Below are 16698 nucleotides of genomic sequence, written 5' to 3' on the forward strand. Positions count from 1 at the left end.
GAGTGGGAGAAAAAAGAGAGAGGAAAGAATGAAGTAGTGAAGAATAAAATATTTGATCACTCCATAAGGAATCAAATACCAAAAAATTTAGTAAGCACTTACTCTGTGTGTATCCCTATGATAGGCACTGGGAAAAGTATAAAGATTGTATACAAGTCCCCTCCCTTCATGCATCTCACAGACTAGTAATGGAAGAAGACAGATAACTGTGTAATATGTAATATTGTATGATACTATACATGATTTAGAGAATTACAAAGCTAACTGTTGGAAAGAAGTCTTTACCAATTGAAAGGGGTAAAATAATACTGGAGGAGGTCGTATTTCCATTTCAAAGAATGAGGGAAGAGACAAAGAGGTTAAAAACAAATGATTATATTATTCAGTTTGTTTTATTTATTCTAATTTAGTCATATATGAATAAAATGTTTAATTACTTAAATTCAATACTTCTAGTGGCTAACATACTTTGTGACACAAGGATTGTGATATTTTCAAAGTAGCTGTACTTTAATTTTCATTTTCTTCAATTTCTATTGGCTTCTTGCTAAGAGAACCTGCTGGAAGGAAGGCACAAGTATCACTGTTTTTATTAACCAAGTATTTTTCTTTGTATTGCATTATCTTCTGCAATGAATTTCTCACACACTAATTAAAAAGGTGAAAATGTTAAAGGCTTCTTTAACAGAGTTCAAGTACTGATGCAATTAGCAGCTTTGATATTCCATTTGCCTTCATCTTTTTTCATCACAATTATACTTATTTCAGTGAAACAATGAGCTCATGAAATGGGATTCTGCTTCTAACAGTGCAGCTGGCAACTCTCCCTGACTCCTCATCCTGTGTTATCCTTGTCCAGTCCTATCATAAATCTCCCATAAAGGATATGCACCCACAATACTGGAAGTATTCCTCTAGATCATTTAATATTTTATGGACATCTCCTATAGTATCTATTAATCACAATTATAGTTCTAATAATAATATAAATGAAGAAGAATGCCAACGATTTGTGTTCTATGATCATCTCTAACATTTATAAGTTGACCCTAAGCATGTCTTTTGACCTCTGTGGACCTCAGTTTCTTCATCTATAAAATAATAATACTTTACTCTCTACTTTAAAAAGTTGTTATGAAGAAAGTGCTTTGTAACCTTGTGGCTCTGTATTCAAAGCTATTAAAAATAATATTACTATAGCTTTACTATGATGAAAGTCATTATGGTATAGTGGTTAAGGAGCAGCCTTGAAGTCAGGAAAACTTGTGTTCAAGTCTTCTAGTACATTCCAGGTGTCTGACCAGAGATAAGTTACCTCCTAGTACTCTCAAGCAACCCTCTAGAAGGATAAATTATAGATGAGTTGATATCTCCCTGGAGAGACTGTAACCTCCTTAAGAGGAGGGATTCTTTTTCTTTTTTAGTTTGTATCCTCACCATCACCATCAGTCCCTGGCACATGAACTTAATAAATACTTTAGAGGAAGCTAGGTGGTACAGTGGATAGGGGGCTAAACGTGGAGTCAGGAAGACCTGAGTTCAATTGTGGCCTCAGATACTAGCTACGTGACCCTGGGCAAGTCGTTTAAACTCTGCCTCAGTTTCCTCACCTAAAAGGGAGGATGATGATAACATCTAACTTGCAAGATTTTTGTGAGGATCAAATTAGATAATATTTGTAAAGTACTTGGTAAACCTTAAGGGGCTGTAAAAAAGCTAGGCATCATCTCCATCACCATGATCACTATCATAAGTATCAGTATCATCATTATGATTCATTATCCATTAGTGGAGGGATTTTCTATAAAAAAAAATTAAAAAAAAGGTTTAGACCACATATCCATGTAGAGCCTTGGTCACTCCACTCTTACATGTTGGACCCTCAGAATAGCTATGTCGTGTTCAGAGCCTGTATCCACTTAATACCAGATGTCAGAAGTCTACACTTTTGTATTTATATTTCATAATTATTTAGAGGACATAATTCTTAAAAATCATAGGATCATATCTCTGGAGTTGGTCAGAGGACAAACTAGTCCAATTCCCTCATTTTTTCACGAGGAAACAAAGGTATCATAAGGCTAAGAGACCTGACCAAGGTTACAGAGAAGTATTAGAAGTGGTTTTAAATTTAGAATATCTGACTACTGATGATGTCAATTCAAATTCTAAGTCCGAATTCTAAATGCAAATTCCAGTTCTTTCCAGAACATGTATATTCTTTCTAGTGTACCACAAGATTAAAGCAAAGCTATTTAATAAAATAGCATGATAAGAAAGTAACAATGGAATAGTTCCCATACAAATCTGCATCATTCTTTCCCACAAATACATGTCAGGGAAACACTGGACACACAAAAGTCACATGTGTGAAAGTAGACAAGTAGGGAATATGTGATCAGTGTATGAGTAAGGAGGGAGATATATATCAGGGAAACATTCCTGGAGCACTTTGTGGAGGAGCAAACTACATAGCTAATACTGTAGGCTCCCGTATCATCTGGTAATGTCATCATGTAGTTCTTTCTATGCCAACTCACTATATAGTATAGATACCATTCCATCTCTATTGTTCCCCACATTTCTGCTTTTCTTAGACTTTACTGTTTCCCACTGGTTATATCATTCCACTGTCCTCTGTGTCTTTTGAAAAATATTGTCTGCTAGCAGATTTTAGACTTTTGCTTTTCAGAATCACCTATAATGTATCTGAGTTCTAATCTTACAGATTGTGATGGCTGTAAAGCCTCTCCCTGATAAGGGCAGACTGCCAAGCTCTGAACCACTATGATACAGTAAGCAAAAGCCAGGAAAAATCCTTCCAGACTAAGATGGAAAGCAACAAGTATAGGAGAAAGAATATGATTTAGAGACAAAGGACCTGAATTTGAATATCATCTCTATAACTTACTATCTGAAAGACTTTGGGGCAAATCATTTAGCATACTGGACCTCTCTTCCTTCAAATGTAAAATAAAAGAATTTGAATAGAGGTTTTGTTTTGCTCTATAATCTTCCTTCTCCCATTTTTCTTTAAACTTATGTTTCTGGAGTAGAAATCACAATCATTGATCTCAGACAACTGTTTGAAAAAGCTAGAAATTTCCAAGATTCTCTCTGTCTTGGCAAAAAAAATGAATTTTAAGAAAAACAAAATATTAATGCAGGAGGCCACACACCTAGCCAGTATTCCTTCCTTCATTAAGTATATCTTGCAACATGACTTTGTGCAACTCTGTTTCACTTAAATCCAATTCACACATAAGCTGAGACATGATGTCATTGGCCCTCTTCAAAAACAAAGAACAAACAACAATATATCTTGCAACATAAAACCTCTATAGTTTTGTACTCTATTTTTACCAGGGAGAAATCTTGCTGTCTCTTTTTCTGTGTGTATTTGTGTGCATATGTATATAGAAATCTCTATCACCTGAAAGCCTACATTTTAAGTCCAAAAGAAAGTATTTCTGAAATAAACTTCTCCCCTTCTCACTCAAATTCCTTTAGACTGATGTATGTGACCTATGATTGACTCTCACCTTTTACTAGCTATCTCTTGCCTTGGAATCGCTCAGTATTATTTTATGTATGTCTTGTCTACCAAAGAGCTTTTTCTGTTGAGGGAAAAAAGAAGACGACCAAATAAAGACTTGAAAAGACCCAGGGTAGCAATAAAATGAAGATCTTTTTTTTCCCTTACCCTATTTAAACATTTCTGGGATGCAAAAATGACTTCTTTACCAAGATAGGAACTGGCGTAGTTTTGAAGCTTAAAATAGAGGGGTTAAGTACAGAGACAAGTACCATAAATTTGTGTCATTTCTAACTGGGCTTGCTTCCTTTCATCAAAAATGTTTCTGCTTTTAATTCATGACAACTTTTATCTTAGATTTTCTTTTAAGGTAACTCCAGCTTACTATGTCTCACACATATAGGGTGATCACATTTGGGGAAGGCAATAGTACTCATATTAAGTGTTTTCTTCTTTTCAAAAGATCTATCCTCCCCAAAAAAATCCAACTGATAACTTGAAAAGATCTGAAGAATATGTAGTTGCAGTAAAACTGCTGTCTATGCAGAAAGAGCAATCTAAAAAAAGATTAAATTTGAATATTCTAATCTTGTGCTATATGATTTTGGCTGGGGGGTAGAGAGTTAGGGCAGAAAGAGTATGGGTTAGACATAAAAAAGTAGAAAAGACCATTGCCTTATTACAGCTATAACAATTATATTTATTGATAAGACTATTGCCTGGACTCAAATTAGCACAGAAGGAGAAAAAAGGGAGATATGAGTAGAAAGGGTCTTAGAATTTGCATGAAAGGACCTAAGTTATAACCTTGGCTGTGTTGCTTTCTGCCTGTGTGACCTTGGGCAAGCCACAACACCTCATTTGATCTCTTTACCCCTAAGATATGGGTTATTTCAGGTGATTTCTTAGGTTTTAGGTGATCTTTCAGCTCTAAAACAGTAAGGATTCATACACAGATCCTTTGACTCTAAATCCATTGTTCTTTCTGCTATATTATTTTGATTCCCCCAAATGAACACAAATGGCTTAGTTTACTTCTGGCATCCATCACTGAGCATTTTTTTTTGACTAGTCAGTGGGGTTAAATGACTTGCCCAGGGTCACACAGCTAGTAAGTATTATGTGTCTGAAGCCAGATAGGAACTCAGGTCTTCCTGAATCCAGGGCCAGTGTTTTAACCACTGTGCCACCTAGTGGCCCCTAATGATCATCTTTCTAAAACACCTGGTACCCTCAAATCTAATCTTACAAAAAAAAAACACACGAATTAGAAATATTTTTTTTTGTTAAATAACTTTTTTACAAAATTCATGTATAAAAAGGATACCTCAATTTAATTTTAAAATACAATTCAAGTTACTGGAATGTTGCCTTATATACATTTCAGAACCACCTCATATGAAATAAGGTACCCCATTACTTTGGGGGAGAAAAGATAACATATGAACTTCTGATTGTAAATCAGTAACATTTTCAATAATAATAATTAAAAATAGCATTTATGTAACAATGGAGCTTTTTACAAAGGAATATATCTGACTCTACAACATCTATTATTTTACATTTTTTGTCATATTTGTTACTCTAGTGTTTGTGAAATAGAATCTCAAAATTATTTTAATGTTCATTTTTCTAATTTCTAAGTAATTTGGAACATTTTTTCATATGGCTATAGATAGGCTGGTTTTCTTCTCTTGAGAATTGTCTATTCATATCTTTGGACCATTTATCATTGGCAAATGGATCTTTTTTTTTCTTATAAACTTCAATCACTGCCTTATCTATCTTGGAAATGAGATGTATGTCAGAGAACTTGCTGTAAAAATTTTTTTCAACTAATTGTTTACCTTTTACTCTTAGCTTTTGGATTTGTTGGTGCAAAACACTTTAATTTTGCATAATCAAAATTATCCATCTGATCTTCTGTAAGCTTATGTTTTCCTCATAAGTTATAACTGCCGGGTAAATGTAAACAATTACTATTGTCAAGTGATACCCTTAGAACTACATCATTGAGTGTATTTCCAAAAAGCACAGCAAGTGATTCATGGAAAAACTTGTACCCTTGGTAGTATTTGCTCTCTATATGTAATTTCTCTTCACTTTTAGTGAGGTAAGTAAGAATTTGACATGTTTGAATTTAAGTAAAAAATAATATCTTAGAGGATCATTAGAACCCATAATGATATAACCTATAATTATCCAGGATATTATGCCCAGAATTACTTTATATGATTCCATCTCTCTATATGGTTTTTGTCACTTTATGTTACAAAAAGAAATGTAGGACTAGTGCTTTTAAACTCAGTTCAATACATTTCCTCCATGGCTACAGTGAATCAAAATGATAAGGAATTACACTGGAGCAATAGTGTAGACATGTACCCAAGATATTCAAGGGTTTGTGAGAGTCATTTTTATGACCTAAAATGTTCCAGGGAACTACTGTATGAATTTGCAATTGTCCAACACTTCTGTTCCCTTTCTGAGGTAATAGCAGAACCAGAATGATGCAACAGAAATTATTAATTTCTTTTTTATGGCAAAAATCTAGAGATGTTCAGAGTCACCAAAATCCCATATGGAAAAAAAATACTTAAGGAAAAAAATAAGTAAAATGTGTCTTACAGCACATAAAACGAATACTCCAATAAAAAATAGAATGAGTGCATGTTTCACCACTAACTTTGTTATGACCCTGAAGGTATAAAAGCAATTTCTGACCCCAACTTTAACATCTTTTGTTGGGAGCTCTCATATCATTCTCTGTATGATCCTTATTGCCATTGCACAAGCAACATCCTCCAGCACCTCAAAAATAAAAGCAAAATAACATAGGCCTTATTTCAAAGAGTAAACTATAATATTTCCAACTGCATTGCTTAAAATTGTTTTTCTTATGTCTTTTTATTGCTTTTGTAATCTGAAGAACAATAATCCCAAGAGCTTTCATTATTTTTATGTAATAATGCTAAAAAAAGAAAAAAGGAGTACTGGGTAAGAATGGGGAGAGGGGCAGAGAGAGAGCACACTTCAAGTCTGTTGAGCTTTAGCAATTGATTTATTAGTGACCCTAAATACTACTGTATACTTGTCCTCAAGGACATCTCACCAGGTACCTGTGTATTTTTGTGTACTTTACATTAAACTTAGGCAAATTATATAGATACCACAACAACAATAACAATGACAACAACGAGTGATGGTATCTAGCATTTATACGGCACTTTAAAATTTGTTAAGTACTGTACATACATTGTCTCACTTCTTTCTCACAACCATATAAAATCAGTACTATTATTTATTGTGGTTTTATTTATTTTTAAAATGTTTTATTGGTCTTTTGTTTTTTTTTTTAATATAACCATATCTTCTCCATCTTCCCTCCCCTTTCACTTCCCAGAGAACCATCCCATTTTTGGAGACAAAAGAAAAAAAAAAGAAAAAAATATCAGCACGTCTACTCAATACATACAAAAATCTGAAAGTACATTCTGTGGACAATAGTTCTGGACCTCCCACCTCTGAAAGGGGGTGAGGTGGGAGAGTCTTCTCATAGCTCCTCTTTTGAGCTATTCTTATTCTTTATACACTTTTGCTTGTGTGTGTGTGTGTGTGTGTGTGTGTAACTGTTCTTTCTATTTACATTGTCACAGTCATTTGTGTATATCATTTTCTTGGTTCTGTGTCCTTCATTTTACATCATTGCATGTAGATTTTTCCATGCTTCTCTGTATTTGTCAAGTTGATCAATTCTTACAACATAGTAATATTGTATTACATTCATGTGCCACAATTTATTTAACCTGTCCCCTAATTGATGAGCATCTACTATGTTTCCAATTCTTTGCTTTCCCCAAAAAAAAGCTTTTGTAAATATTTTAGTGTATATTAAGTCTTTCTTTTTATCAATAGCCTCCTTGGGGTATAAACTTAGTAATGGAAGCTCTGAGTCAAATGGGCATTTTAGTCACTTTATTTTCATAATTCCAAACTGCTTTCCAAAATAACTATGCTACTATGTGTAGCTAATATAAAATCCCCATTTTACAAGTAAAGACACTGAGGCTGAGAAAGATTAAACAACTTTCCCCAGATTACACAGCTAGTAAGCATCTGAGGTGGGAAGAAAGCTCAGATCTTCCTGGTGCCAAGTCCAGTAATCTTGTCCATTATGCCACCTAACTGTTTGATATTACTATCATTTTACAAAGTAAATTACTTACTTGAATACCTGACTGATAATTGACTTAAGATAAGTTTTAACATATACATATAACATGTGAACGTACTACATATCCATATATAAAACAGCTAAGGCCGAATTCCTTTTGTTTTTAAGCAAGAAAAATTCAAGATCCTGAAAGAAACGGAATCATTGGCATAAGTTTAAAGTCTAGGTTCTAGACAAAATGAATTTAGCTGTGTGTCTTAGGGATTTGGTCATTTCTTTCCAAGACCAAGACTTTCCTTCAGGCCACTTTCATTAACATCCCAGGATATGACATCTTCCCTCTCTTTTCTGGGGAGTTGAAGATAACGAAGTTTATGTTACATTTAACTACCTAGTACCTGACATTGATATTGGCTTTATAAAATCTTCAAAACATTTTATACATACTATCTTCTTGGGCCACTCACCAATCCTGTCAGGTGGGACTGAAGACATTATTATTCCCATTTTATAGATAATAAAACTAAAGCTCAGAGAGATTACTGTGCCTTTGGTCCCACACTAAATAAGCATCAGAAGTTGAACGTTTTCCCACATCTTCCTAACTCAGACTATAGTATTTTTGTTTTTTTAAAAATACATTATTTTCAGGGGCAACTAGGTGGTACAGTGGATAGAGCACTGGCCCTGAAGTCAGGAGGACCTGAGTTCGAATCTGGCCTCAGACCACTTGACACTTACTAGCTGTGTGACCCTGGGCAAGTCACTTAACCCCAATTGCCTAAAAGCAAAAAACAAAAAAAACCCAAAATAAAATAAAATAAAATACATTATTTTGTGCAGCTTCTCATGATTGGTGTCTCAGAGGTTTCAAATATAGAAGTCTCTGTGTGTATACATATATATATATATACCTACAAGTATATTTATATGCTTATATGTATGCATGTGTGTATTGTGTATGTATTTGTATATACATGCACACGTGCATGCATCTAGCCTAATCTTGCACTCCAGTACCATAAAAACACATGCCAGGAAAAATGACCCTACAGAGGTGTTTATGGGAATTATATGGAAAGAACACATGTTGGAGTCTAGTGTCTTAATTACAACCCATGTGAATTTTCTGGGTCTCAGTTTCCTCATCTTTCAGATACAGGGGTTGAAATTAATGATCTCTAAAATCTTTTCCATCTCTAAATCTCATAACTGCTTGACAGCTTTTCTTTTTATGTCTTGATAGATTTTATCTGCCCAATCACATTAATTAGATCCTCCAGGGATATGAGACTACACTTTTCCTTTAAGTTGCCAAACCATTAAGGCATCATTCTCAGAGTGTCAGACCTGAACCACTGGATAATGATGATTATGTGTTGTTTCTTTAAAAAAAATAGAATTTCTGGAGCAAATTTAGTGAAACAAAAGAAAAAATATTATCTGAAATAAAAACAACATCATTCATCTATTCTTTGACGAATGATCAAGAAGATAAAGAGAAGAATTCTAAATTTGATAATTGTTTTTTTCATTTTGGATTAGATTGATAATTTCATTTGAGTTGGAAGTTTCTGGTGAGAAACTTTCTGAATAGGGCAGATTAGCACCTTCTCTACAACAACATGGATTTAGGGAGTTGCCAGGGCTCTTAGAGGTTAAATGAGTTCCCTAAGGTCACAGAAGCTAGGATGTCAGGGCAGGACTTGAACACAGGTCTACCTGACTGCAAAGTCAGATCACTATAATTACCTAATGCTGCCTCTTATGAAAACTTTATGTGTAGCAAGTCATTTCAACAAGCATTGATTAAGTGCCTATTATGTAACAGGCATGGTATCATTTTTACTCTATTAGGAATGCAAGTAATTAAAAGCAGTACCAGAAGAGGTGAGAGAGAGAAAGAGAGACAGAGAGAGAAAGAGAGACAGAGAGAGAGAGAGACAGTGTGTGTGTGTGTGTGTGTGTGTGTGTGTGTTGGGGAGAATTTTCACTGGATAATGACATAGAAGAAGGATTATTAAGCTTCAATCCCCTCCAACTCTGACCCATGAAGGTAGACCTGGGAGCAATGAATGGAAGTTTCGGAGAGGCAAATAGAGGCTTGATGAAGCAGAAAGAAAAAAAAATTAGCTGAAAAAAATTTACAATTAGCTGAAGCCAAATGGGCTACCTCTGAATACAATTACTTTTTCATATTAAGAGTATCCTTGAAAGTTGGATGATAATAGGATAATAGACCTAGAACTTGGAGGGACCTTAGAGATCATTTAGTCCATTTTACAAATGAGGAAAACGGAGGCAGTTAAATGATTCACCTAAAATCACAAAGTACAAGTTATAAAAGGGATTATTTTTCAAGAATAGGTTGGTATGATTTGTTCCTGAGTGTCCTTTCACCTCTGAAATTCTTGATAATGAAGACAGAATGTCAATAAAAGGACCAAATGTTAAGTAATGTTCCTGGACTGAGGCACGGGCATTGTCAGAGCTGGTGATTGTACTCAAACACTTCCACCATCCAATTATATAATTTCTTTTTTATACTTATCTGTTCTGAAATTTCTACCATTCATTGATATGATGAAATGCATAGATATCACCTCTAGGCCTCTTCTCTATTTTTTAAAGAATAGTTTCATTTTATTTTTCTTAATTACATGTAAAAACAATTTTTAGTATTTAATTACATGTAAAAACAATTTAGTATTTCTTAATAATTTTTGAGTTCCAAATTCCATTGCTCCTACCATCCTGTCCCCCCTCCTGAAGAAGGCAAGCACTTTGCTATGTGCAATCATGTGCAATCGTGTAAAACATTTTTCCATATTAGTCATATTGCAGAAGAGAACAGAGACCAAGAAACAAAACAAGAAAAATAAAAGAAAGTTTAAAAAGTATGCTTTGATCCACATTTGGTTAGATTTATCAAGTTCTGAGAGGGGAAAGTTGAGGTCCCCTACCGATTTCCTCCTGTGACTCATTTACCTTTTCTTTTAAGAATTTTGATGCTATACCATTTAGTGTATATTTCTTTAGTATTGATATTACTTCTTTGTGTATGGTACTTTTTAACAAAATGCTTATCTCTTTTAATTAGATTTATTTTTGCTTTTGTCTTGTCTGAGATGATTGCTACTCCTGCTTTTTTTACTTCAGTTGAAGCTTAATTGATTCTGCTGCAGCCCCTTATTTTCACTCTGTGTGTGTTTCTCTATTTCAAGTGTGTATCTTGTAAACAACAGATTGTCTGCTTCCATTTTATGGATGAGTTCATCCCATTCATATTCACCGTTATGATTCCTGTATATTTATCTCTATCCTATTTTCCCCTGTTTATCCATCTCTCACTATTTTTACTCTGATTGTCCCTGAAAGGAATTGTCTTCTTCAGGGATTATGGCTTGATTTTCCCTGTCTCTATTGTAACTATGGTTAGACTCTGTTTATTGTTGCTGTTTGCTCATTTTTGAGCCTATTTCTTGACTTTTAACTTTATGTTAAAGTTCAGCTCTGCCCCTGAGGTCCAGGGGGCACTGTCCCAAGCTTTAGGTTTTTTGTGCTACTGTTTTCAGAGATACTTCTGGGGATCTGAAAGTTTTCAGTTTTTCTGCAGTGGTATGATCTAAGGAGAAGTGCCATCATACTTTCCTGACCTATGCTCTGGTACCTCAGCCTCCACGAGCACTCCATTATGCCCTAGAACCACTACTGCAAATGCTCTTGCTCCTTCTGGCCCTTTAAATACAACTTGTGAAAGAGATAGTGTGCTTCTCAGCACTGGACTCACTCTCCTGTGAGGGACCACAAATACTTCTCTCTACCTTGGAACTTTGACTGCAACTTGACCAGGACTCCTACTCTTCTGGAGCTGGAAACTCTAGTGCATTAATGTTCCTTTTCATCCTGGGACTATAACCCAGAACTGTGTGTGAACAACAGAAAAGGATCCTGCTCCCAGTACTAGCAAGGGGTCCCCTGTAATCTCCTGCTGACCAGTTGTCCCACACCCCAACAGTCTGTGTGCTGAGAGCTCCTGTACCTGCTGTCCAGATAAAGCCACCCCCAAGGCCCAGTCTACAAGTGTCTAGGGCCCATCATCACTACCCCAATGAGACATACATTTCCTGCCAACCTCCTAAGTTACCTTGGGTTAGAAAATTGTTTCACTCTCATCTTTTGTTGTTTCTGCAGCTCCAGAATTTTATTTGAGGCATTATTTTAAAGTTGTTTGGAGGAGAATTTGGGAGAGTTCAAGTGAGTTCATTTTATTCCTCTCTCTAGGCTCTGAACTCTCAGGCTATTTCTCTTATCATAACAACACAGATTCTTTGATCACATTAATAAGTTGGCAACTTGGGCTTGAAGTTCCTGAGTAAATTTGTCATGTGCCTATTTGTTTCACCACCAGCTGACCAGAATATATCACGAGCAGCATATATTTTAGTGAATGTGTTTAATGTAGGAGACAAACCACTTTCATGTTCTTATACATCAAAGATGCCTTGATACTCTAAGAAATGTTCCAACAAAGAAGTATTGATATATAGTCATATGAATTTAGTAAATGTGATTGAAATATATCCATCTATTAACTAACTTTTCTTTGTAGCATCTATTGCATCAACTTGCAATGACCCTGGTATGCCTCAAAATGGCACCCGTTATGGAGATAGCCGAGAACCTGGAGATACTATAACTTTTCAATGCGATCCTGGGTATCAGCTTCAAGGACAGGCTAAAATCACTTGCGTGCAACTGAATAACCGATTCTTCTGGCAGCCAGACCCTCCTACATGCATAGGTATGTTGTTATTGTTGTTGTTAGTTCTTCATTCTTGAAAAAGACCAATGACATATGTGGGTGTTATGTATGGAAAAGAAGAAAAATAAATATTAAGCCTTTTAGCGTAGGATTAAATTGTCATTAAAATTATTTCAATTTATGCTACAAAAAATGTTGCAAAAATGTGCCTTACATATTATCTCAATCTCTGAAATCTATTGCTTAAGACTTAAAATTTTCTCAATATTTTATATAACTTTCTGAGGAGGTAAGATGATACAGTACAATAAGCAAGTGATTTGGAGTTCTAATCTTGGTTCTGCCTCATTCTCTTTCTGTGACCTTGGATAGGTCCCTTTTCTTTTCTGGACACCCCTTTCTTTATCTATAAAATGAGAGATTTTATGAATCTATGTGTGAAATGATCTATAAAGTCCCTTTTAGACCTAAATTCTAAAATAATAATAATAATAATAACTAAGCTTTATATAAAACTTTACATATATTTTCTTATCTGGCCTGGCAATATGAGAGATAAGTTCTGCAGATGTGAAAATTCCTGATCTATAAATAAAAGAACTGGAAATTTACATATGACTAAGGATGCTCAAATAGTGTGAAGATAACTAGGATTTGTATGATATTTCCTACAATAAAAATCCCCTCATAAAAATTATACATCCAAACATTAGTACTTCAAAGTTCAGGTAGTTAGAGATTCATGACCTTCGAAGTCTGCCTCCAATTTTAATATGGAAAGTTGCCTATAAAGTAATCTACTAGTTTAAAACCATTTCCCTCTTTGAAATTACTTCTCAAATATTCAGTATCATTTATCATATTTTTATTGAAAACTAGAAATTATTCCCTTCAACATGAATCATTTTCAGTCAACCAATTGACAAGAATAAGTGGAGAAGTTACTCTTTGCCAGATCTTGCACTAGGGGGCAGAGAAACAAAGAAAAAAAGGGAGAGAGGAGAAGAAAAGAGTGGAAAGGAGAGAAGAGAGAGGGAAGGAAAGGGGAGGAGAAAGAGAAAGAAAAGAAAAAGGTTTCCACCTTCGAGGAGCTTACATTCCCATGGGGCAAAACAGTGTATACAGATTTATGTAAATGGAAAGTATACAGAATTAGAATAAAACTCATATAGAAAACAATAAGAGGAAAAATTAATTTGATACTTTAAAAAACATTTGAATTTTTGCTAGATATGGATTGAGTAACTATACTATATGTCCCATAACAAATTTTATTTTGTTTAGGGCAACTGTTATGTATATTCTTGATATAATAGCCAGTAATGGTATAATTAATATAGTAGTATACTTTAAAATAATAGTATGTGTGCATAAATTCTAGTTCTCACAATTAATCTTTTGAATATAAATTATTTAGAGTTTCATCCTAATAACACTAAAGATTGTTATTTTAATGATCTGTCACATTTCAATTTGTGTTTCCTTATAAGCTATTTGGGGGGGGGATGTAAAATTCAATTAAACTGTGAGGAGAGTCAGTGATAGTGAAATGACATGCACATGGTTAATCTGCCATTTTACATAGGGTGACCTTGAGGGGATTTTGCAGTTTAAAATAATTTTTATTGTCATATGCATGGCAGCATTGAAATCCTCAGTAGTCCTATAAAGCTATAACATACAGCTTTTAAAATTCTCACAAAGCACTTATTGTAGAATACTGAGGATAGATGCTATTTAATAGCAGTACTTATTAGCATTCCGAACATTGTCAGACAGAGATTCATGTTTATTTAATGTTTGGGGCTGTATTCACACTTTATAACTTTCCTGAGAATCTTCATGTGTTTTACCTCAAGCTGAGTCATCAGAAGACATGCAAGATTTGTGATTTTTTTTACTGGAGTAATTACCTATAAAATCAACTATCTTGTTAGTTGGATCTATTTTTAAAGGAAGGAAGTCTTCAGGTTGTTTGCTGCATTTTTGGCTAGGGGGAGAATACATTAAACAGCTACCAGTTAATGTCTTACAAATAGTCCTCTGCTTAGATCAAATTAAACACTTAATTCCAAATTCACACATCTTTCCCTCTAATTTATACCGCTATTCAGGCTCCAAAATTAGTCTTGTGATTGCCAATGACAAGTGAAAAACCTATTGTAGCTCCAAGGAGAACTAAGTAGGAGTCTAATGCTGAAATTTCACTCTTTAATTTTTTTTTTTTTTACAAAACACTCACTGTGGTGTAAAATAATTCAAGTCAGCAAACAATTATTAAGCACTTTTTGCTTAGAGAGATACACAGTTTGAATGAAATATACCCCCGCCTACAAGGAACTTAAAGACGAGTAGGGGAAATATGATAATCTTTCTAGAAATACTTCCCTCTTGAAAGATAAAAGAAATATACACACACACTATATATATATACACATGTGTATATGAATGTAATACATATATGCACGTGTGTATGTATATATACAGAGAGAGACAGAGAGGGAGAGGGAGAGGGAGAAAGCATTTGAATGAAGACTAACTACATCAGTGCTTCTCTTGATTCTGACCTACTGTCCCAGAATATTATAATGTTACAGTGAGAAATAACTATAGAGGTCATCTAGTCTAACCCTCTCATTTTTATAAAAAAGAAAACTGAGATCAAGAGATTGAGGGAAAGGAATAGCTTTCAAAATTCACACAGTGTCAGAACTGGGAAGTGAATCCAGTCTTCTTTGTTCCCAGTGTAGTTGTCAATACACCATCTTACTTTTGAGTCATTTCCAGCTCTGGCTTAGGACCTAAATGTCTTGTCCACTAGATGTAACACCTGCATTGGGCTACTTTCCTAGCTAGCTTTTACCTTCACTCCTTAAATTTTGATAGCCGGAAGCTACCTAGTAAAGTTGGGGTTTACTGGCTAGATTTCTTTTTAAGAGATTAAGACTTTAACCCAATTCACTTTTGATCTCTAGCTTTAGACAATAAGTCCCTACTGGAATACCACTTACTGATTTTTTTGGGGGGCCCTCCAGGCTCAGAGTGAATGTAAATGGTAACTGTTTCTCTTTTGGCCAGCAACCCCAAGGGTCTTCCACTCCCAGTTTGATTTTTTTTTTAATTAAAGGGGCCATCCCTTGACTCACTTCTTAAAGAGGCTTATTCACCGAATGGGTGTCGCCTCACTCAAAGTGAGAATCTGAAAAGACCTTAGCTTTAAAGGGCCAAGGTCATCTCCCACTGCATCCTGGACTATCTCTAGTTGTCCTGATCGATATCTGGCTGCTGGACCCAGATGGCTCTGGAAGAGAAAGTGAGACTGCACAGCCCTCTGTCACTCAAATCAAAGTAATTTGCAAGTCATGTCATTATCTCCCTGATGTCATGGTCCTCTTTGAGAAGGAAGGACATACCATGCAACCTTCACTCCAAGATTGGTTCTAGGGATAACTCCATAGGTTTTCATTACTAACCTCATACCTATACCTCAAGATCATCCCTTGTCAGTGAATTTCCTTAATAATAACCCAGGAGACACAATTATCTCTAAGCAAAGGTATTTACTAAGATGACATAGCAAAAAACAGTGACAAAACATTTCTTCCATAAAATCTCCCACAAATACATGGAAAATTGAGCTCAAACTTAAGAACATTATGGTAGTGAGGGACATAGATGGTATACAATCATGGCAAAGGTATCTCACACTTAAAGAACTACAACAACTAGAAGTCCTTACCTAGTGTAATCCTCTCAATGCTTCTTCTTGAAAGAAGTATCTTTACTGCTCAACTAAGTCTACCAAGGGAATCTGATCCTCTTCTGAGTCCAAAGCTGTCTTTCTTCTTTCTTACTAAGGGTTATGTTCTTTGAAACTCTTTTCTCTCTCTAGTAACTATATTTCTATATCTGTGTTTATCTGGGCTGTATTTCTGCTCCCTGCTGAATGCAATCTATCCTATTGGTCCAGTAGCATTCTTTCAAAGCAACATATCCCCTTTGTGTACGTGTGTATGTGTGGGCAAGCGTGTACAGAAATTCCCTCTTTCTCCCTTGTAGTGGTCTCCTTTACAATCAGTTCCCACCTTGCCATCTCCCTTACTCTGTAATTCTGAAAATCACTAGGGTTTAGCTATTTAATGCCCCCCCCACCAGCCGTGGATAATGTGTTTGCTCAGCTACTCTAAGTTTCCCTTTCTTGACTCAATTAGAGAGGTGTTTACA

At 35.0% G+C, this 16698-nt stretch overlaps 1 protein-coding gene across 1 annotated transcript in view; it reads left to right on the plus strand.

Moving 5' to 3' along the window:
• CSMD1 (CUB and Sushi multiple domains 1) overlaps window positions 1-16698 on the plus strand; it is a 2488924-nt gene that overhangs the window by 2051545 nt on the left and 420681 nt on the right. The window contains exon 27 of the mRNA XM_027840340.1: window positions 12322-12513. Within this exon, the coding sequence (XP_027696141.1) occupies window positions 12322-12513 (192 nt within the window). The remainder of the gene's footprint in view (window positions 1-12321; window positions 12514-16698) is intronic.

Source organism: Vombatus ursinus, unplaced genomic scaffold (genome assembly GCF_900497805.2).
Source record: "Vombatus ursinus unplaced genomic scaffold, bare-nosed wombat genome assembly UNPS02014841.1, whole genome shotgun sequence".
Classification (NCBI taxonomy): Eukaryota; Metazoa; Chordata; class Mammalia; order Diprotodontia; family Vombatidae; genus Vombatus; species Vombatus ursinus.